This window comes from Gobio gobio, assembly GCF_949357685.1.
Source record: "Gobio gobio genome assembly, chromosome: 1".
Taxonomy (NCBI): Eukaryota; Metazoa; Chordata; class Actinopteri; order Cypriniformes; family Gobionidae; genus Gobio; species Gobio gobio.
In genome coordinates, this window is record NC_137097.1 from 80,141,179 (window position 1) to 80,163,174 (window position 21,996).

Sequence of the window (21,996 nt, forward strand, 5' to 3'; positions counted from 1 at the left end):
ATTGTTATACTGGTTTGATGGTTATTGATTATTTGTACTGATATGAAATGATTGGACAGATGTGTTGTTGATGAATATATATCTGTTGATCTGCTTTATTAAAGAAGTAAAGCCTATCAAACGCTATTGGTGATCGATGGGGATGACGCGGGGGGGTGACGTCAGCGCGTGCGGTGCGTCCCTCTAATCGCTCCGTGCGGAAATCGAGCGGAGGACACGCGCGCGGCATCTGAATGACCCGCTCTGACGCGCCGCTCATCCGCACTCGACCGCTTGAACCCGCGGGTGCTCGACGCGCTTCACCGATGATCGCGCGCGCTTCGCGTTGAAGGTGAGTGCGATCGATCCGCGTCACGCACGCGATCACCGCTGCAACATCTGCGCTGATAATGACGCGGCGCGATGAATACACGGTCCTGATTTACACAGCACATCTGCTCTGAGTGCAGCTGCTAATGCTAACCGTGGAGATCATTAATATATTATATTATCATCAGGACTGCGCTGGGGTTATGAGGGATTATGACCTCTGTGTGGATTATTATTGATGTTTCACTATAACCCGCTGGACTGGTTAACCCTTTCCTGAATGAGGAAGAGCTCAATTATTTATTATTAGTAATTATTATTAATAATCATGAGTTATTGCTGAGGCTGGTGTGTGTGTGAGTCTCAGGACAGGAAGTGGAGCATCATTTTAGTTCTGAGCAAACATGAAATATTAAACACATCCCTCTGGGGTTATAGTTTCAGTCTGAAACATCTGAACAACACACACACACACTTCAGACTCGGGTGAGTGAGTTTTAACCGTTTCTACTAACATCTGGGTCGTGTGTGTGTGTATCATACAACAATGATCAGAATGAGATTTATCTCCTGGAATGATTATTACACACACTTTCGCTCTCTCACACACACACACACGTTACTTGACTTTCCTTCCTTTTGTTTTTAATTTAGTAAAAAGGTTTTAAAAGCACATGTCCGATCATTCTGTTGTTGAATTCTTATCAGGATAATTTCTGTTAAGTTATTGTACTTTATGTAAAAGCGTTGAGTTATTAAGCCATATCTCATGTAGGCTTTCATATCCTGTCCACTAGGAGGCGCTGTAGGGATGTTTGTGTGTCTGACCCTTGGCCTGTTTTCTGACGGCCCTTCTCTGGTGGTAAATCTACTGTAAATACTGCTTATTTGGGAAAGTAGGGAGTCTGATGCCATTTCTGTTGATTGATATCTCTGTTTTTGGCTAGGGAGTTAGGTTTGTATATTGTATTTCTTTTCTTTTTGGGTTAGGGTTCAAGAAAGAGGTTTGAAAACAAGGTTAGTTGTGTGTTATTTTGGCTCAGCTCCTGAATCTACGGTCCCAAATTAAAGCAGTAAATTCATCTTTGCTCAAATACACTGCTCTTTCAGAGCTTTCATGCGGCACCTTTCCCCTAGACGGGGCGTAACTATACACTCAGAAGGGGAAAACAAGACTAAATATATAAGACCGAAATAAGAATGTAATTAATAATTAAATTTGCATAAATAAACAGTGTTCAATCTATTGGTCATTATAAGATTAAGTTTGAGTTACTCATATCTTCACTGCGATTCAAATTCTGAGTTTTCTCGCCATTCCGAGTTTATATCCCGTTTTCTTGCCATTCCGAGTTTATATCCCGTTTTCGAGTTTATATCCCGTTTTCTTGCCATTCCGAGTTTATATCCCACAATTCTGACTAGTTTTCTCACCATTCTGAGTTTATTTCCCACAAATATTTATTTTCGATTCAGAGTTTATATCTCGCAATTCAGAGACTTTGTAACTAAAACATTTAGTTTATTTAAAAAGGTGTGGAATAAAAAAAAATATACATTGTAATTGCAACCTTTCATCTCACAATTCTGACATCTCGTCTCAGGATTGTGGGATATAAACTCGGAATTGCATGAAGAAAAAAAGTCAGAACTATGAGAGAACTTGCAATTGCTTTTTTTAAAAATCTAGGCTAAGCTTTCATAGTACGCCACTTCAGTGTTCTCTGATTTTAAAGTTCTCTTTGTTTGTGTGTGTGTGTGTGTAGGCAGTGGTGTGTGTGTATGTGTGTGTGTCTCCCTCTAGTGGTCATGTTGAGTGTTTGCGCTCTGCTGCTGCTGGCGGCTCCTGTGGCTCTCGGCTCCGACTCGGACACACTGAGACACCGACAAGACTCCAACCTGGAGATCTGTATCCTCCTCAGACACGTGTGTGTGTGTGTGTGTGTGTGTGGTGTGTGTGTGTGGTGTGTGTGTGTGTGTGTGTGTGTGTGTGTGTGTGTGTGTGTGTGTGTGTGTGTGTGTGTGTGTGTGTGTGTGTGGTGTGTGTGGTGTGTGTGGTGTGTGTGGTGTGTGTGTGTGTGTGTGTGTGTGTGTGTGTGTGTGGTGTGTGTTGTCCTGAACATCTCCTTCAGATAAGCGTCTGTTCGAGACCAAGAGGAAGGATCAGCTCAACGCTCTGAAGAACCTGGTGGAGCTCAACGATGTCAACCAGCAGTACAAGATCATCGACATCATGCTGAAGGGCCTCTTTAAGGTCTGTCCGAAGATGAAGATGGCCGGAGTGTGTGTGTGAATCAGTCTGATCTGTGTGTGTGTGTGTGTGTGTGTGCAGGTGCTGGAGGACTCTAGAGCCGTTCTCATCGCTGCTAACATGCAGCCGGACGACCCGTTTCCACTCGACGACAAAATCAAAGAAGGTGATCACTGATCTCGAAATATAGAGATGAAATGAATGTAATTAGGGATGCACTGGTTGACCGGCCAAAAACCGGAACCGGACGGTTTTTGCTTCTAGCGCGCGGTTTTCTTTGTATTTTTCTGCTGATTTTTCCGGAAGTGCGCCCGCGTGCACATACGCCTATATTGCAATCATTTGCGAACATGTCACTTGTGTGTTACAAACGGAAACTGGAGAACTGAGGGAGGAGACGAGATGCTGAAGGGAATGAAGAGCCGCTTTCCTGCGCAAGCTGAAGATGCGCGAGCTGAAGATGCGCAAGCTAAAGTTGCGCAAGCTTACCTCAAGCGTAGATAGTGAGCGTTTGTTCAGCTCAGCTTCTCACGTGTTGGATCGGATGAGAACGAAACACACTAACTTGTGACAAAGCCGAAATACTTCTTTTTGTAGCCTAAAGAAGAACATGCATGCACTTTAGAAATGAAATACTATCAGTTCTGTAGCCTATAGCATGAACATTTTTATTTTACCTTCATTTGATTTAAAAAGCACCTGCTGTAGCATCTTAGTTTTTTTCGTTGCACTAAACATTATTTGATTTAACATTTTGGAACAATTATATACTTTGGTTTTATTTAATTTCACGGGTAAAGACTTTTTTTCTTTAAATTTGAATTTAAAAACAAATGTCTGAAAGTCAAAGTAACATCTTTGTTTGGATTGCAGAATATATGCAGTTGTTGCCTTTAATTTCACCTTTCAGCCTTTTAATTTCCAATTCAATTTCCCGTTAATTTCAGATTGCGGACTTGTTTTCATTAGCCAAAAGCCAATTTATCCTGTTAAATACCAAATAAACATCTTGTTCATGTATACTTTCATTCTATTATTGTGTAAAAAAAATTAAAAAATCGGAAATCGGTATCGGAATCGGCCATGTAAAATCATAATCGGTGCATCACTAAATGTAATTATGCTCATACATCGTGTGTGTGTGTGTGTGTGTGTGTGTGTGTGTGTAGCGTACTCTCACGTGGTGGAGAACACGGCGTTCTTCGGAGACGTGGCCCTGCGGTTCCCTCGTATCGTCCATCACTACTACGATCGTAACGCGGACTGGAGTGGCCTGCTGCGCTGGGGTCTGCGCTTCTGCAACCAGACGGGCGTCTTCAGCGGAGGAGCCCATCAGCACGTGCTCACGCTGGTCAGAGCATTATGGGATAGCATCAGTATGATCACATTCACAGGACAGAGTAAATGAGCTTTGATTGTGTCTGTTTGGTTCAGATGTCACAGGAACTGGGCATCACGGAGAAATCTGCAGACTTCAATAACCCGTATCGCACTGAACGAGACGACGTGAGTCACACACACACACACACACACACACATAATAATTTATTAATAGTTATGTGTTATTATTAGGGCTGTCAAAAGATTAATCGCGATTAATCGCATCCAAAATAAAAGTTTGTGTTTACATAATATATGTGTGTGTACTCTGTTAATTATTATTTGTATATAAAAACACACACAAGCATGCATATATTTAAGAAGAAAATATTATTTTTATATATAAAACATTTATATTTATATATATTATAGATTATATAAATGTATATACATGCAAATATTTCTTAAATATATACATGAATGTGTGTGTTTTTATATATAAATAATAATTAACAGAGTACACACACATATATTATGTAAACACAAACTTTTATTTTGGATGCGATTAATCTTTTGACAGCCCAAATTATAATAAAATCAAACCAGTTAATATAAAAATATATATATTTTAAATCATTTTAAAAAATGAGACAATTTATATTGTAGTTCATTATGGCTCAAATAAAAAATAAAATTTTAATAAAATAAGAAATATAGTCTGACGTAAATTAAAGTATAACAATTTATTGTTCATATAAATAATTTTTTAAAAGATGTGTATAATTATGTATTTTATATCCGTTCATTTATCGCTGAAACTTTAATACATTTCAGGATTTTTCATTTAAAAAAATATTCTAAACATAATTTTTCTCAAATATTTGAAAACATAAAGTCTGAACGTACTTGTTTTAAAATAAATTAATAACAAGATCTAACCAGTTAATACAAAAATGAATTCTCAATTTACTCAAATATTTAAGAAAAACTTTAGATCATTTAAAACTAAAACCAAAGTTTAATTCTCCATTTACCCAAATATATGAAAACATGAACTGTCTCTAGTCTATATTATATATAGTTTAAAGCGCTTTATTAATTCATAACACAAACCTGTCAGGTTTCGAGACAATTATAATCACGTTTTGAATCTTCTGATGTTCACTCAAGTTTATTTCTGTAATGCATCAGGTCATATCTTGTAGTTATTAAAACATTGAGTGTAATTCCCGGCCTGTAATGTGTGGACAGAGCCAGTAGGTGGCAGTAGAGCTGTGTTTTAAGACTTCATGTTCTCCTGATGAATTATCATTCAAATACTGGTTTTCTACTCGATGATTTTTCATGTCTAAACTACAGTAAAGTAATGATGTGTTTTTCAGGTTCTGCACACGGCCGAGGCCTTCCAGAAGATTCTGCGTGAGGAGGAGAAGAGGAGGAGGAAGGAGGAGAAGAGGAAAGAGATCCGGAAAGGCCCGCGCATCTCTCGCTCTCGCAGCGAGTTATAGAGGTCGCCATCCGTCCATCCTCGGGGCGAGAGAAGAAGTTTACACTCAATCAGGGAGCCTGTGCTGGATCTGTCATGGGCGTCGACGTTTACAGGTTTCAGAAAGAGTCTCTGATACTGGACACTTGAACCGCTTCTGTGTTTGATTTACAGAGGCTCTGCGTTAGATTGTGAGTGTGTGTGTGTGTGTGTGTTTAGTGCTGTAGCTCTGTACTGGGTCTAAGGGGGAGGGGTCAGATTAATGGGGGGAGGGATCTGATTCGGTGGGGTTATGCCTGAGTGGGCGGGGTCATGTATAGTGGGTGGAGTCATCAGTGGAAGAGTTGTGTGGGTGGAGTCCTAAGTGGGCGTGGTCATTATTGCAATGTTGCCTGAGTGGGCGGGGTCATGTATAGTGGGTGGAGTCATCAGTGGAAGAATTGTGTGGGTGGAGTCCTAAGTGGGCGTGGTCATTATTAAAATGTTGCCCAAGTGGGCGGGGTCAAAGTGGGTTTGCATCTCGGATGAAGGTATTTTGGACACTGCGGTGGCAGATTATTTCGTTATTTAACACAAACTTGATAAGTTTTGATCATATGAAATCATAAATTGTTTGAGTTTCCACACATTTGTTTTAGATTCAATATAAATGCTTTATCCGGGGATACCTTATAGTCTAATAAGAGAATTGGGTGCTTGATGTCGTTCTGCTTCCTTTAGAAACTATTAAAGATTTGCATATTCAGAAACGGACGAGATCAGAGCTGCACTGCCACAGAAGCCATGAATCTGATGTCAGTGTGAATACGGATTCGCTTCACTTTCTCCGGGGGTTTTAGATGATCGTGACGCTTTCACACAGGCTCCGTCGATCTGGTCATGTGACTGTTATTGGTATAAGTCTGTACAGCATCCGTGGGAGATTATTACAGGATTAATAAAGTTTATTCAACAAACACACTTGCTGATTCATTGTGCTGAATGTCTCGTGTGCCAACGTGAACAACTTGCTCTCAAATCAACGATGGGAAGAATTTGCAAATGAGATTTGACAGAGAAAGAACATGAACTTATTCACTACAGGGGAACAGAAACGGGAAGAAACAGGAAGCAGGAGGAGCAAAACGAAAGTGATATTTAAGCTGAACGACAGCTCGACTTATTTTTCTGCAACAATATATTCTATGCAAGTAGGCTGACATTATATACCATTGTAAAAAATATTGAGATATGATATGATGCGAATTGCATTTCATTTTCTGTGAAACATTGTGTGTATTATCAGATTCAGTGAAAATGGCGACGGGGCCTGAACCACCTAAAGGTAAGAGATCGTCTGTTTATCCTGTGTTTGTGTGCTGTGAATATTTGACTTCAAGCAGTTAATTTCGCTTGAAGTTGACTTTTGGATAATGGTATTTACTCTACATTTAGTTTACTCTAAATAAAAGCTTGAGAAATGCCTCTGTTGAAATGTGAACTGTAGCTTTGTAGTATTGGGGCAGATTGACAACAACGTTCAGTGTTCAAGTGACCTATCCATAGTTTTCAGTCATGTGACTGTCGCAGAGCCTTGGAGGGCAAAACCGCCATAGAACGGCAGCACAAGCCTGTCAAATTTCCATCTTAGAACAAAAATATGTGAACAAGATGCACGTTTTGGGCACTTATGATTCATATACAGCGCCTGCTGCAGTATTTCAGTCACTGAGAACAGCGGGACGTTTTTAAAACGCTTAACTATAGGGTGAGCTGCACCAATAAGGATTAATTTAAGCAAAGTTTAAAGGATTTGTTGATCTGGGTTTTATTTTAAATCGAGTTGCACCACTTCATTTTAAACACTAATTACGCAGTAAACCGTTATAGAGCTGATCAAGCCGCAGATGGAGGAGAACTGAAGACAGGATAAAGAATCCTTATTAGTGCAACCCACCCTTAAAGTGCTGGAATGAACTAAAACAGTGATATTAAAAGATCAAATTCAGTTTACACCTTTTTGATTATGCGTACTATATACAGGCGAGTAGATGAGGCAAGAATATGAACGTGTTTTCTTTATAATGGGTTTTGATGGGGAAAACGCCTAACGAGAAACCTCTTGTTGCAGTACGTACGCTGCTTACATACATTTATTGTGAAAGTTGCTTATACAAATCATTTTTAATTGAAAATATTCTTCTGGGTTATACATCCGACATTAATAGGCAATTTAAGTTGGGAAACAATATGTTGTATTTATAATGCCACACTATTTATCTAACAGTTTGAATGTTTTTTTCGTACATAAAAATAGATGGATTTTAGGAAGCGGTCCCTCATAAAGGTTCATCATATTTAGGGGTCCTTGGCGTCATAAAGTTTGAAAACCCCTGGTCTAGACCACAGGGTTCGTACGGGTGCTTGAAATCCTTGAATTTTGATGTCGTATTTTCAAGGTTTGAAAAGTGCTTAAATTTTGGTTGAAGTGTTTGAAATTGTAAATGTTTCACAACAAATACCTATCTACTGAATAGTTTGTTTATTGAATGAGAGATAGGGGAGAGCGGGGCACAACCTAACGCTTTTTGACTTTCTCAGTTTGTGTAAATCCACTTGGAGTTTAGAGTATTTATTTTTCCCACATTAATGTCACACATGTCTAGTACAATTATGTGGTTTTGTTTCATTAATACAGTGTTTACTTTTTTCTTGATTTACCCCGAAAGAATGGAAGTGAAATTTGACAATATGCCCCGTAGGTGGGGTACATTATAACATGACCAAATAACAGCTTAATATGTCACCTGATATAATCAAAAAAATATACAAGACAAACTAAAATATTTTGTCAACAAATTACAATTATTAACTTTTTAAAATAAAATAATGGCATTTTTTAATCATTAAAAATATAAGCATTTTTGAGTTTGACTACAAACACATCTCTAAATACAGCTATACAGCAGAGTTCAAAACATAATAATAATAATTAATAATTTCTGAACATTAACTCTCAGTCATTATTCACCCTTTTCTCATGGTTTCTCAAAAGAATTCATAAAAGTATAGAATATAATGGCATATTTCTAATAGGGGCTCATTGTAACGCAGTGTTAACACACACCCCATCTGCTCAACTGGGATTTAAACCGCGGCTCGTGTCTTCTGCTGTTAGATCAGCATTAAAGAACATCTCAACTGTTAAATAACAGATATAAGATTACAATAATATCAGATTTGTTTTATTTTAAATAAACACAAAAAACAGAGATGAAAACTAAACTTAAGTAAGAAATGTACTTTTGCTATGGTTAAATACATGTTCAGTAATATCTTCCAGAGATTTTTTTATTTTGGCGCTATTTTTTCTCTAAATAATGTTGTTATGGCAACTAGTAAATACACTACGTTTCGTCATTCTGGCATGTGTGGAAAGGGTTAAAACATGCGTGTTACAACTAACCCCGCGTTAGGTTGTGCCCTGCGCTCCCCTACAATTTTGGAGAGCCTAAAATGAAACCTGGTGTGCTCGCAATCTGCCAGTCTATTTCCATGTGTGACTAACCATGCCAGGAGGTTGTCGTTTCAATGAATGTTGGCTGGAAGATGCAAAATACACATCATGGATTAAATGGCCATGATGAAATCATGTAGTGAAGTGTTGCGTTTGTTTCACAATCACCATATGACATCCACTGTGAACAAAATAAATACACAGCACTGCCAGAAGTTTTTGCCCAAACTTCAAAGGCCCTTATCTTAACTTTAAGGTTACTTGTCATCTAAACTAGCCTACCTATACAGCATGTTACATGCATATGAGTTTGGGACAGAGAGGAACATGGTCTCAGCAGATATATGCTGCCTGTGGTAGCACGAGACAGAAAGGGGTCGGAGGAAAACACCGGAAAATGTGACGGAATGGATGATATTCGTCTGTATTTGCAATACACAAGCCGCGGTTCAGCTGCGCGAGACAAACGTTGCCAGTGTGAAAGAGGCGGTCATAGATTTTTCAAGTAAGCTAACTAAAGTAGCCTACTGGACACGTTAGCGCCTATTTGTTTACGCTATTAACTGCTAGCTAGGAATTCGCATGAGTAAATGAGAGTACTTGATGTGATGTAATTTTCGTATTGCATGTCTGTTGTGGCACGTTCATTTGTGGAATATGCAGTGAACATAGCCAAAGTTACAGCACAGTAACTGTAACGTTAACTACCTGCAAATTAACCTGCAAACGTTAGCTCAGTGCATAGAAATCCTGTCGGATTGAGTTTCATACAAGTAGCCTACAGTAAGGTTGAGGATGTGCCTGTGAACCTGTGAGTCTCAGATTTGGTTCAGACCTTGTCTATATCAAGAATGTGTCCCAAAATCAAGGTCTGTATAATAGTTCTGTTCAAATCCTGTCTTCATATTTTCAGCCGTTGAAATGACTTCAGTTTTACAGCCTAAAAATTAGAGCTCCTCTGTGGTGGAGAGGTTAGTGCACCCGCTTTGGTTTCACCTGATGAACTGCTGTTTAAGTCACTTCCATAATGGCTTCAAGAGAAACTGGGGGAGATGCTGCTTGGTGCAGATGTAAAGTGCAAGCAATGGATCCTAGCACCACAATAACAGGAATAGCAATGTACATTGAGAGTTATACAATATTATTTTACAAGTCATTACTTTAGAAGGTAACAGGCAGATTTAAAGCCTGTTCATGTCAAGAACAGTAACGATAAAAATTACTATATCAGCATCGTCAACAGCAGATGATATAGAGGGCACGCGCGTGACATCACCGTCGGTCGGAGTGACGATTTCAGCGCAAATGCTGCGAAAAACACATCTAAAACAGGAAAGAGCTTTGAGATTTTCTGCACTTATGAGGTATATTTTTTAAAGACAAATGAAATCTACAGAAAACAGAAGCAAATGGATTGTTGCAATTCACAGATGTTGTGTATTGATGTGACATCATCAACGTCGTCACGTACGGGAGTGAAGAGTAAAAGGTGGAGGAAAGTTAAATCTGGTGTCTGTGTGGTTCGATCCGAAATAACTAGGAGAGTTATAACATTGGCGACGAGGATGTTGCAACAAGGACTTTAAATCTGAAAGTGAGGTAGAGGAGCGTCACGATCAGACTAACTTAAGTTTATTTAAAAGTTTAGCTGAGATAGGCGGCGCGCGTTAAAGATGGACGGTACTGTTCCCAAGTTCGACTGCTACAGCGATCCAGCCACGGTGGACAAGATGGCTAAATGCATTTGAACTTTTTGCCGACGGAAAGGGTTTGATCCTGACTGACGATGCAACCGATGCTACAAAGCAAAGACGGAGAGCCCTACTTTTACATCAAGCTGGAACACGTGCAGGATATTTTCTCCACACTCGCTGACACAGGAGGGCCTACAGACTACGCGCAGGCAGTAACATCACTGAATGCATACTTTGTGCCTCAGGTAAACACGGCGTTTGCAAGACAGACCTTTACCAGCTAAAGCAGAAAACGGAACAGACCGTGCAACAGTTTCCTACATGTTTAAGGCAAGCAGCTCTGCACATTTCTCCAGAGGCTGAAGTGAAAGAGACGGAGAGTGTTGTGTCCAGAAAAGGAGTGAGAGATCAGAAAAAACGAATGCAATATAGCAAAGGAAGTGCATATTCAAACAAAACATGCTATAGATGCGGACAGACGGGTCATTTTGCAAAAGATTATAAATGTCCCGCACGTGGAAAATCATGCAGAAAGTGCAACGGAAGAGATAATTTTGCAAAAATGTGTAAAACAAAGGAAAGCTCAAAACAGACAGTAAAAAGAGTTGAATCAGATGAGAGAAATCAAGGGTTTGCATTAGTTGTAAGAGAAGAGAGCAACATGGACAAAATAACATTCTCAGTTGGAGGTGTCAGGCTACCCATGTTAGTTGACTCAGGAGCAACAAGCAACATAGTGGATGAAGGAACGTGGGAAATGCTGAAAGAAAAAAAGAACAAATGCGGTTCTGCCAAATCAGATAAAAAACTGTATGCATACTTGTCAAGTGAGCCCCTGCCTGTGAAAGGAATTTTCTGGTGTGAGGTTGGAAAACGCAGCACAACAGCTGAGTTTACAGTTATTTGCGGGAAAGGAGAGCCATTGCTTGAAAAAAAAAAACAGTGAAATTAGGAGTGCTGAGGATTGGAGCAAATGTTGCATCGGTGAGTGATGTGATGTCCATGATACGACAGCAGTACCCCAAATTGTTCTGTGGAGTAGGCAAACTAAACACAAAACAAGTTAGCCTGCACATAGACAGCACAGTGATGCCAGTTGCACAGCATGTTCCATTCCACCTAAGAGAGGCTGTTGAGGAAAAAATAAAGGAGCTGCTCCACATGGACATTATTGAAAAAGTCAATGGAGCTACTCCTTGGGTAAACCCCGTTGTCGTTGTGCCCAAAGCGAACGGGGAAATAAGGATGTGTCTGGACATGAGACAAGCAAACATTGCAATCATTCGTGGAAGGTTTCAGATTCCCACAGTGGATGAACTATTGCAGGGAATGAACGGGTCAGTCATTTTCAGCAAACTAGACCTGAAGTGGGGATTGACCCCAGAATCAAGAGACATCACAACTTTCGCTGTTCACAATGGCATAGGTTCAAAAGACTGGTGTTTGGAGTTTCATCAGCAAGTGAGCAGTACCAACATGAGATGAACGTGAGATGCACACACATAACACAGAGGAATATGTGCGGTTCATAGCTGTTTGTGCGACACCCAGGGCCCTGACCACAAAGGAAGTCGAGCAGATCTCAGCAAATGATGTGGAATTAGAGAGACTGAGAACTGCCATTCAAACAGGTTGTTTCGATGACATATTGCAGGTGAGCTATGTGTCATTGGCAAAATAATACTCAGAGGAACAAGAATTGTTTTGCCACAGTTGCTGCGAGGAAGAGCATTACAGTTGGCTCGTGAGGGTCATCTTGGTGTTGTACAAAACAACCCCTGAGAACAAAGGTTTGGTGGCCTGGAATGGGCAAGGCCGCTGCAAGATTTGTGAGGACATGTCACGGCTGCCAGCTGGTAGCGAAACCAGATGTTCCTGAACCACTGTCGCCCACAGTAATGCCTGAAGGGCCATGGCAAAACTCAGCCACAGACTTGCTTGGTCCTTTACCTGATGGACATTACAGCAGGTACTACGAATATGCAATCCTCAAGTCCACAACGGCAGAACAAGACATTTTCAGTCGGCACGGACTTCCCTTAACCCTCAGGTCAGATTGTGGACCACAATTCAAGTCCAGTCAGTTTCAGACATTTTGAATGGAATCCACCATATCAAAACGACTCCAAAGTGGGCGCAAGCAAATGGAGAAGTGGAAAGACAAAATGCATCACTGATGAAACGAGTACAGATTGCCCAAGCTGAGGGCCAGGACTGAAAAAGACAGCTGCGCAAATAAGTGACTGTCTACAGATCCATACAACATGCAACAACAGGCAAAAGCCCAGCGAAACTTCTTTTTCAGAGGAAGATGAGAGGAAAGTTACCAGACATCACAACACCACACAGTGATCTTGAAGCTCGAGACAAAGACGCAGAGTAGAAAGGAAAAGCCAAGATATATACAGACCACAGACGAGGTGCTAAGACATCAGACATAGAGGTTGGAGATCAAGTGCTTGTGAAACAGGATAAAACTGACAAGTTCACAACATTTCACAGCACACCTCACAAGGTCGTACGCAGAGAAGGTAACAGTGTTGTCGTTCAGTCACCTACTGAAGCGAAGTATGCACGGAACAACATTTGTCAAGAAGTTTCTTTTTTTGGAAACACCAACAGTGATTGATGAAATGAAATGCGCTCAAGAGCCAAGTTGCGATAAGGAGCAAAAGGGAATCACAGAGGAATGCAAAAAGAACTGTGAAACAATTCAGAGAGAAGAACAGAGTCTTAAACCATGCAGGCCCCAGAGACAAATCAAATTGCCGGGAAGGTTTAGAGACTATGTCATTAAGTGACTGATGAAATTCAAAAGCATTGATGAAAAGAAATGAGATGGAGATATAAAAAAAGGAGTAATGTTGGGTTCAATGAGTTCATAGACATTAAAGGTTGTGCAAGAAAAAAAAGAAGTAAAATTAAGAGTTATATCATGGTTTTTGTGCACCTGTTTTGAAAGCATTGCTGATGTTCTATGGAAGAAAAAAAACAGTATGTTGCATGTGTTTTGAATGTCCTGAACTGTTTTAAATAATGGCAATGAGAACTTGTTTAGTGGGTTAAGTTCATATTCAAGTAGAGGGGAGATGTTGTGTATTGATGTGACATCATAAACGTCGTCACGTACGGGAGTGAAAAGTAAAAGGTGGAGGAAAGTTAAATCTGGTGTCTGTATGGTTCGAAACCGAAATAACTAGGTGAGTTATAACAACAGAAAACAACTCTTTGTGTCTGGAGGAAATGAGGATAGCTCGCTTGACTAGAGACTTGACATTTCACAGCTCGCACTTTATACCACGTGAAACTCATGTAACTGTCCGTCACAAAAGTCCACGGTGTTACTTAATAAACAAGATACCATTAAAAAGAGCAACAAGAAGGCCGAAATAACCCATATAGAGCTCCGGAGGTGGACGTCACGCAGCCTAAACTCCGCCATTTTGGCAGGCAATAGTGCTAGAGCAGCTGTAGCATTGGTATCTATAAAATAATTTAAAAAACCAGACTGTTTAAACCTTAATATTTCAACATGATGGACAGCTGATGTGTGCCAGGATGCCAGAACAGGCGAGGGAAAGCAAAAGGGAAATAATTTTATCACAGTACGTTGTTGAAATGCCGAGAATTTCAGTTTATTCTTCATTCTTATAGGGATAGTTCACCCAAAAAGGAAAATTCTGTCATCATTTACTCACCCCTATGTTGTTCCAAACCTGTAGGAGTTTCTTTCTTCTGGTGAACACAAAAGAAGATATTTTGAAGAATGTTTGTAACCAAGCAGATAGAGCAACCATTGACTACTATAGTATTTTTTTCCCTACTATGGTAGTCAATGGTTGCTCTATCTGCTTGGTTATAAACATTCTTCAAAATATCTTCTTTTGTGTTCAGCAGAACAAAGAAACTCCTACAGGTTTGGAACAACATAGGGGTGAGTAAATGATGACAGAATTTTCCTTTTTGGGTGAACTATCCCTTTAACTATGCACAAAACGAGAGTATTTATGCAGTTTAGTCGTACCTATGCTATTATATTCTATTAGTTAATGTTACTCCTGATCAGAAGCTTTCATAAATATTTAGTTTATACGTACATTTTTGTCTGTTTTGAAATTTAAAAAATCACTGCTTCATCGGAAAGATGTGAAACTTGGTGACTTTTCTAACATTAGGTATGTAAACACACAAAAAATTGAGGGCATGATTCGAGCATGCTAAATTGTCGTAAAAAAATACTCCCACTTGTGCTCTTCGGTCAAAGATGACTCCCATAGGAAATGAATGGTAAATCTGCAAAAACACAAATTCACAGAAAAAAAATTCTAACAAAAAAAAATATCTAAAACTTTATAATAAATATTCTTTGAGATTGTTTAAATATATATTCCAATCCATCAACAACAAAAAAAATCATTAAATGTGTTCAAAAGAGAACTAGGGAATTTTCAAGCCTCTCCATAGAGACCTCTAGTGATTATACCCATGGTTGCATGATTTCTTAAATAATTCCAAAAGAGGGCGCTAATCTGACTTCAAAAACAATTATTTTGAAGGCCTAGTCTCTATTTTAACATGAAATACTGAAATAATAATAAAAAAAATTAAAAAATACATTTCAATGGCAAAAATAGACCATAATTATTGCATAAATATAAAAAAAATACCATCAAATCTCAAAATACAAAATTAAAAAGAAAAAAATATTATTGAAGAAAAATAAACTGCATTGGTTTTACTGGGGTGGAGGAAGTTTAATTTTTTAGGTGTCCACCAACAGTGCTTTTTTGCCAGAGAGTAAATATTCAGAATTTTGCTTTTTAAATGCAACGAGACACGAAGAAAACCTTCACACACACACACACACACACAAACATCAAGAATCAGCATATGCATCACTTAAGTATCTCATTAACCAACACCGCTTCAGTGTTACTTTAACACCCTGCTGATGGATCCTATATTCATTTACTGTGTACCAGAGTATGGTAATGGTCAATTCAGATGTTTAAGATAGAATTCAAGATAAAAAGCTGTCACTCATCTCAGTTCATTTGCAATCTCACAACGTTCTGTTATAAACAATGACCACACTGCTCACTGAATCTCTTATTTACATTGTGTTTACACTTTGTTTGTTGAAACTCTGGTGTTTTGAGCAGTGAGTGGAACTGAAACACCTCTGATTTGTCATTGCATTCAAGAGATCAACAAACATGTCAGTAAATGGCTATACTGAATAACGCTGCAAAATCTTGTAAATATATATATTTTTTTACTAATCTCCAAAGCACAAGTGGACATTTGTCAAATCTTTTTTGTCCATATGATATTACAGTATCAACTTTCAATTTGTCAATGTACTTGACTTTGCATCATTTTTACATCCATACTCCATATTTTCTGTCTCTTTCAGAGATGTCAGAGACCAGCTCTAATCCAGATGATCCAGTGATCCGGATACTTCTGATGGGCAGAAACGGTTCCGGGAAAAGCTCATCTGGAAACACTATACTGGGAGAAAAGAGGTTTAAAGTCCACAAACATAAGAAGAAGCATGAGTCTGAAGTGTGTGAGTGCAAAACACAGATTGGAGAGAAGCAGGTGTGTGTGATTGATCCTCCAGATCTACTGGATCCAGATCTGAATAAAGAGCAGCTGGAGATGATGAAAGATCAGCTGGTCTCTCGATGTTCAGCAGGTCTCAGTGCAGTTCTGCTCACCGTTCCTCTAGAGGAACCTGTGGAAAATGAGGAAGAGATCCTGGATTTCATTAAGTGTTTATTAGGTCCTGAAGTTCAGAAGTACATCATGATTCTGTTCACACATGGAGATGAACTGGAGGATCTGGATGAACCACAGACCATTGAGGAATATCTACAAAGTGAAGATCATGAGGATCTCCAGCGGCTGGTGACAGAATGTGGAGGACAGTTTCACTGTTTCAATAACAAGAGCAAATCAGAGAGTCAGATACAAGAACTACTGAAGAAGATCGAAAGAATGATGATGGAGAATGGTGGAAAATGTATCATGGAACAAATGAAGAGGAAATCCAGCATGCCTGATCCTGGTGTCAACTGTAAGTTTATTTTATCTTTGCAAACTACTTCAGTATTACAAACAGATGGCGGTTTGTTGACTTTGAAAATCACACTGATCTTAGGGAAGAATCCATAGAGACTGTTCTATCAGTATTGATATTTCTGTTGTAGTTTCAGGAGAGTCTCCAGCAGAAGTTCCAGATGAGATTCCTGAGAGGAAAGATCTCAGGCTGGTTCTGCTGGGAAAAACTGGAGCTGGGAAAAGTGCCACTGGAAACACCATCATCGGCAGAAATGTGTTCAAATCCTCAGCCAGCTCAAAGTCTCAGACGAAACAGTGTCAGTCAGAAACTACAGCGAGGTTTGGTAAAGAGATCTCAGTGATCGACACACCTGGACTTTATGATACCGAACTTGATGAAAAGGAGGTTATAGCTGAAATAGCAAAATGCATAACGTTATCTTCTCCTGGTCCGCACGCTTTTCTCATTGTTATTAAAGTGGGTCGATTCACTGAGGAGGAGAAAAATACAGTGCAACATCTCAAAGAAGTGTTTGGAGAACAGATGGAAAAATACACCATGATCCTCTTCACTCACAAAGATCAGCTGGAGAAGGAAAAGCAAACCGTTGAAGAGTTTTTACAGGGCTGTGATTCAAATCTTAAAAAACTCATACTGAGTTGTGAAAATAGATTCTTTTGTCTGGACAATGAGTCTGCTGGTTACCCACAATTCAAAGATCTCCATAGCAGGATTGAGAATATGGTGAGAGAAAATGGTGGCCACTTCACCAATGACATGTTTGAGAGAACCGAAAAACACATTCAGGAGATTCAGAAGCAGAAGTTAGATGAGAAAGTGAAGCAGCACAAACATGAGCGTAAAGGAGGCATTTTAACAGAATGGCAGAAAATATACTGGAGTTTAGTAGAGGAGTCACGGCAGGAAGCTGAGCGGATTATATTTGCTAACGTGTACATAACTGTAGCCAAAATGATGGGGAAGTTAATGGTGACGGATGAAGAGAGAGAGAGCGCCATAAATGAGGCGGAGAGCAAAGGAATCCGTCGTACAGAAGCTGTTCAACTTGCAATCAAAGCCACAGGGAAACTAGCAAAACAGAAAATGTGTAACGTTCAGTGAGAAGCATTATCAAACACACAAGACTGACAAGCTAAATAATAATAATAATTAAAAAAATTGAATTATCAATGTATTAAAGCTTCTTTATTTGGCATCTGTTCTCATAGAAGTCCATACTGTAATGTTATGCGATGTTGCTTGTTCCCAGCAGGCGCAGTATGTCAATGTGATGTCAGGAAGAAGTCACATTTTTGGTTGGAAATTAGAGTCTTAACCCAACATTTCTTTGACTCCAACGTCAGACACACATTGAATTTTGGTTGGAATAAGCACCGCACTGTAAAAAACAAACATAAAAAAGATTGAAACGTATGAGCAGAGGAGGATTAAACAACTCCACAAACAGCATTACCAGCTTCACACATTACTAACCAGACTGACTTTATTTCTGTCAGCGACTACAGAAGGTTGATGATTTGTTTAACCTTTTGTCACCATTATGGTAATCAGTGTTTACTTCAGTTTTGTAGTTTGACTTGACTAGTGTTTTAGTGTTTGTTATGGCAAGAGAAAATGTGATCAGATGATATTGTCTTACTTGATGATAAAGATCTAATCATCATATACCGGTCTATTTAACTAATTCCCCCTAGAATCTAATCTTTTATCTCTAATCTTATACATTATCATTTTGTTTATTAATTATAGCAAGCCTGTAATTCTACATTGTCCACTAAATTTGCAACTAAATATTCAAATAAATTCCAACCAAAATTCAACGTCTGCCCAATGTTGGAGCTTGACGTCAAACAAACGTTGGATTTAGACCTAAATCCAACATCTAACTGACAGAGTCTACAGCCTGTGCCTGCTGGGGTTGTTTAGTTTGTCCTGCTTCATCTCAAGCACAAAATGTTTTGTGGTTTTATGATGAATTGTTCATCTGTCATCAGTATTTGTTTTACTGTTATTCTGCCTTTGTGACAAATTTCAGAATGATTAAAGTCTATAAAGTCTAGCACACCTGCTTGGATGTTTCTAGTAATCCTGAAGACCTAAATTAGCTGGATCAGGTGTGTTTGATTAGGGTTGGAGCAAAACTGTGCAAAGCAGTGGCCCTCCAGGAATTGAGTTAGAGACCAGTGGACTAAAGGCTGTCGTGGAGATTAAACGTCATCACGCCAAACCGGTAGCTTTAGTCCGCTCAGAAATATCTTCCTGAGACTCAGGCATAGATGTTTTGCCTCTGGAGGACATTATATTTTAGCGAATCTCTGACAACATAAATGTCACAGTTTTAAGTCTGGAAATTAAAATTAAATTTGAGATATTCTTACAAAAATATTCCCAATGATTACTCCCATTTTTAGTGACATGCACAACTTTAAAATCTCGTAACTCCAAAACTATAGCAAGAGAAGGTATAATTTGTTAGCAAACTTTTTATATTTTTATTATATTTGGACAATCTAATGCTGAGAAACTGCTGATAAAATACTTTTTTTAATCTTTTTTTATTTAACATTCAATAACTCAGGAAGGAAATAGGACTTTTTTTGGTGATGTTCCCCTAAATGTGGTTGTCACAGGGTAGCCTGTGACTATGCATGGACTACACATACACATGCACGTTATGCGCATACACCGGCGTCATGTATTACAGTCTGTTAGCCGACATATATTCATGCATGCATGAACCTGTGTAACATTCGATGTCACTGTGTGTTGTAAACTTGTTGTATGTTTTACCTGAGTTATATGAGAACTAGTAACCGTAACACGAGTGCATATGATGATAGCATAATAGAATTGTCTTTCCTCATATACAGAAATAAATCGCCACCACGAGTATTTGATTCACATAGTTTATTGAATACAGTGTAAGAGAGATACAGATAGACACTAGGCAGGCTGCATTTTTTGGGCCCCCCTCCATCGATGTTATTTATGAATTGAAATCTGAAACTTACCAAAGTTACTAATAAAAGTGAATTCACATTTTACATAGCCTAGTCTTTGGTTACAAATTGGTTGTGTTGTATATTAAACAGTCTATCAGACTATTTTTTGATATTCATTATTTATATGTCATTACACGGCTCTATTAAATGCTATTAAATTATCCTCATCCATTGGGAGTGTCATTGTTAAGGCAGTAGTACCAGTAAATAACCAATAGGTATCAGTAAACTATGTAAACAGAGCAAATAAGTTTATCTTATTTGCTCTGTTTACATTTAATCAACACATTTAATTAAGATTTTCTGCAAAATGCAATAGCTTACAACATTTATAAATGTTGTAATTAAGATTTTCTGCAAAATACAATAGCTTACAACATTTATAAATGTTGTAATTAAGAACAAGAAGGCAAACATGACCCCTTCACATTCATCAAGACCATTTAGAAACTGTCTAACAATAAATAATAATAAAAATAAGGCTGGAGGATTTAAACTATGGAAAACTAAAGGTATTCAGACTATTAAAGACTTGTATATGGATGGTATACTTCTTACATTTCAAGAATTGTGTGATAAACACCAGATTCCCTCAAAACATTTTTTTTTTAAATATTCACAGCTGTCATTAATTGAGGAAATAATTGAAAAAAGAGGTGAAAAGGGCCAATTGTCAAAATATTATAATGTCTAACTCTAAAGAGTCTGCTGTAGACAAATTAAACGCATGGAGGAAAGCCATTCAAGAATAAATAGAGGAATTTGAATGGACTGAAGCATGTTTAAAAGCGCAAAAACAAATCATAAACACGCGGCTTAAATTATTACAGTATAAATGGTTGACAAGGGTTTATATAACACCTGAAAAACTCAATCATATGTCTAGCAATATTCCTGATATATGTACAAAATGCCAAAATTATAAAGGAACTCTAATTCACTGTCTATGGGAATGTTCTGATATACAGAAGTTCTGGAAGGATGTCATAAAATGTTTGTCAGAACGGTTTAATCTTAAAATACCACATTGTGCCAAACTTTGTGTACTAGGAATATATCCTACAGGTTTCTCACAAACAAAGAAACACACTAGACTATTGGACTTTGGATTGTTACATGCCAGAAGAGCCATTGCTGAACTGGAAGAGCATGGAAGCACCTTCTATAAAACAATGGATAAAAGAACTTTCCGAGTGCATTGGACTGGAAAGGCTGACTTATATCTCCAAGAGTAAAATAAAGGACTTTGTACAATTATGGGAGCCATACATGATTATTATATCATATGTAAAGTATGGCCATGCCATTATTCTTTTATTGATTTATTTCTTTTTTTACATTTGTTTTTATCTTTTATTATCATTTAGAATTAGATTTTCTTGTAACTTAATGCTGCGCCGCGGGACCTCCAGACGCGCGTAAACGCGCCTTTCCATTGACTTAACATTGAAATCACTCGCGCCAGACGCTCTATTCGCGTTTGGTTTGAACGCAGCATAAAACTTGACACGGAAATGTTGTTATTTTCCGCCGCATCTTCCACCGCGTCTTCGGGCCGTGTCTCCGGGCATGGCTCAGCCTTTGGCTCTGCTGACTCGAGCAGGTTCACAGCTGGCGGACGGCTGCCCGACAGAAACTTCTATAAAGCCCCCCGCTGTCTCTTTTGTTCCTCCTTTTTCTTTTTACGTTTTGCCGCACCCGAAAGCATCTTGAATGTTAGCCTACTCAAAACACATCTGCCTGCTAGATCTGTTGTCCCGCTCTGACCTGATTATAATAAATACAGTCATGGGCTGGCGTTAATGTGATGAAATGTAACAGTCTATGGTTAAGATAAACATCGTCACTATTTTTAGTTAATTAATAAATATTGAAATAAATTGTACATAGGACATTTGTACATTTTAAGTTTATTATTATTATTATTTTTTTCCCTCTGTCTGGGCCCCATCCCGCCAATCGGGCCCTAGGCACGTGCCTATTTTGCCTTTGCGTTAATCCGGCTCTGATTATGCTTACCACATTTGAAGAGTAATTTGCCAAACCTGTTCAGTTAGACATCCGGTCTATTTCTAGGTTTTTGTGTCCGCCATCTTGTGAGTGACGTCACCGGAGAGTCCATTCTCATAGCTGTAAGAGAGAATCCTTTGAAGATGTATGTTATATATACTTGCATATATGATTTCTTGCAAGTATTTATTATTTTTGTTGTTATTTTAATTTTTATTATGTATTCCTGTGATGTATGTGAAACATGTAACCTTTCATGTGGTATGTTCCAGAGTAGGAGGAGTCAGGCCTATAAAATGGCTACAGAAAGTTAGTAGGATAGTTCAGAGATAGGAGGTGA

The 21,996-nt window shown here is 38.7% G+C and overlaps 3 protein-coding genes across 5 annotated transcripts in view; all 3 read left to right on the plus strand.

Annotated features, from left to right (window-relative positions):
- LOC307123387 (meiosis inhibitor protein 1-like) overlaps positions 1–1,118 on the plus strand; it is a gene marked incomplete at both ends in the record, with an annotated part of 39,851 nt that extends 38,733 nt beyond the window's left edge. Inside the window, one exon of the mRNA XM_079811910.1 lies at positions 1,107–1,118. Coding sequence (XP_079668036.1) covers positions 1,107–1,118 — 12 coding nt within the window. The remainder of the gene's footprint in view (positions 1–1,106) is intronic.
- Positions 167–6,690, plus strand: ccdc134 (coiled-coil domain containing 134). Of its 2 annotated transcripts, XR_013816482.1 has the most exons (8): positions 167–331; positions 2,076–2,218; positions 2,442–2,563; positions 2,642–2,726; positions 3,730–3,911; positions 3,995–4,066; positions 5,263–5,685; positions 5,783–6,326. XR_013816482.1 is itself a non-coding variant. In XM_079816877.1 (7 exons), exons 2-7 carry the CDS (start codon positions 2,092–2,094, stop codon positions 5,386–5,388), a joined length of 714 nt encoding a protein of 237 aa, XP_079673003.1. In that variant the 5' UTR covers positions 186–331; positions 2,076–2,091; the 3' UTR covers positions 5,389–6,690. The 2 variants fall into 2 exon arrangements, 1 of the variants encoding a protein (XP_079673003.1); XM_079816877.1 differs by having other exon boundaries at positions 186–331; positions 5,263–6,690.
- On the plus strand, positions 6,465–18,705 carry LOC307126238 (GTPase IMAP family member 8-like). 2 transcript variants are annotated; one of them, XM_079816672.1, is made up of 4 exons: positions 6,465–6,556; positions 6,652–6,690; positions 15,973–16,638; positions 16,772–18,705. In XM_079816672.1, the coding sequence occupies exons 2-4, from the start codon at positions 6,663–6,665 to the stop codon at positions 17,743–17,745; spliced, it is 1,668 nt and encodes a 555-aa protein (XP_079672798.1). In that variant the 5' UTR covers positions 6,465–6,556; positions 6,652–6,662; the 3' UTR covers positions 17,746–18,705. The 2 variants fall into 2 exon arrangements, with proteins under 2 accessions (XP_079672798.1, XP_079672797.1); XM_079816671.1 differs by lacking the exons at positions 6,465–6,556; positions 6,652–6,690 and having other exon boundaries at positions 15,660–16,638.
- Positions 18,706–21,996: the final 3,291 nt, after the last annotated feature.

What these genes read in the sequence shown, in the direction of transcription:
- LOC307126238 (XM_079816671.1), top strand. Translation starts at nt 15,783, where the DNA reads ATGGCTATACTGAATAACGCTGCAAAATCTTGTAAATATATATATTTT. An exon ending in GCCTGATCCTGGTGTCAACT is followed by an intron (nt 16,639 to 16,771) that starts GTAAGTTTATTT and finishes TTTCTGTTGTAG; the next exon opens with TTTCAGGAGAGTCTCCAGCA.
- ccdc134 (XM_079816877.1), top strand. Translation starts at nt 2,092, where the DNA reads ATGTGTGTGTGTCTCCCTCTAGTGGTCATGTTGAGTGTTTGCGCTCTG. An exon ending in AGACTCCAACCTGGAGATCT is followed by an intron (nt 2,219 to 2,441) that starts GTATCCTCCTCA and finishes CATCTCCTTCAG; the next exon opens with ATAAGCGTCTGTTCGAGACC. An exon ending in ATCGCACTGAACGAGACGAC is followed by an intron (nt 4,067 to 5,262) that starts GTGAGTCACACA and finishes TGTGTTTTTCAG; the next exon opens with GTTCTGCACACGGCCGAGGC.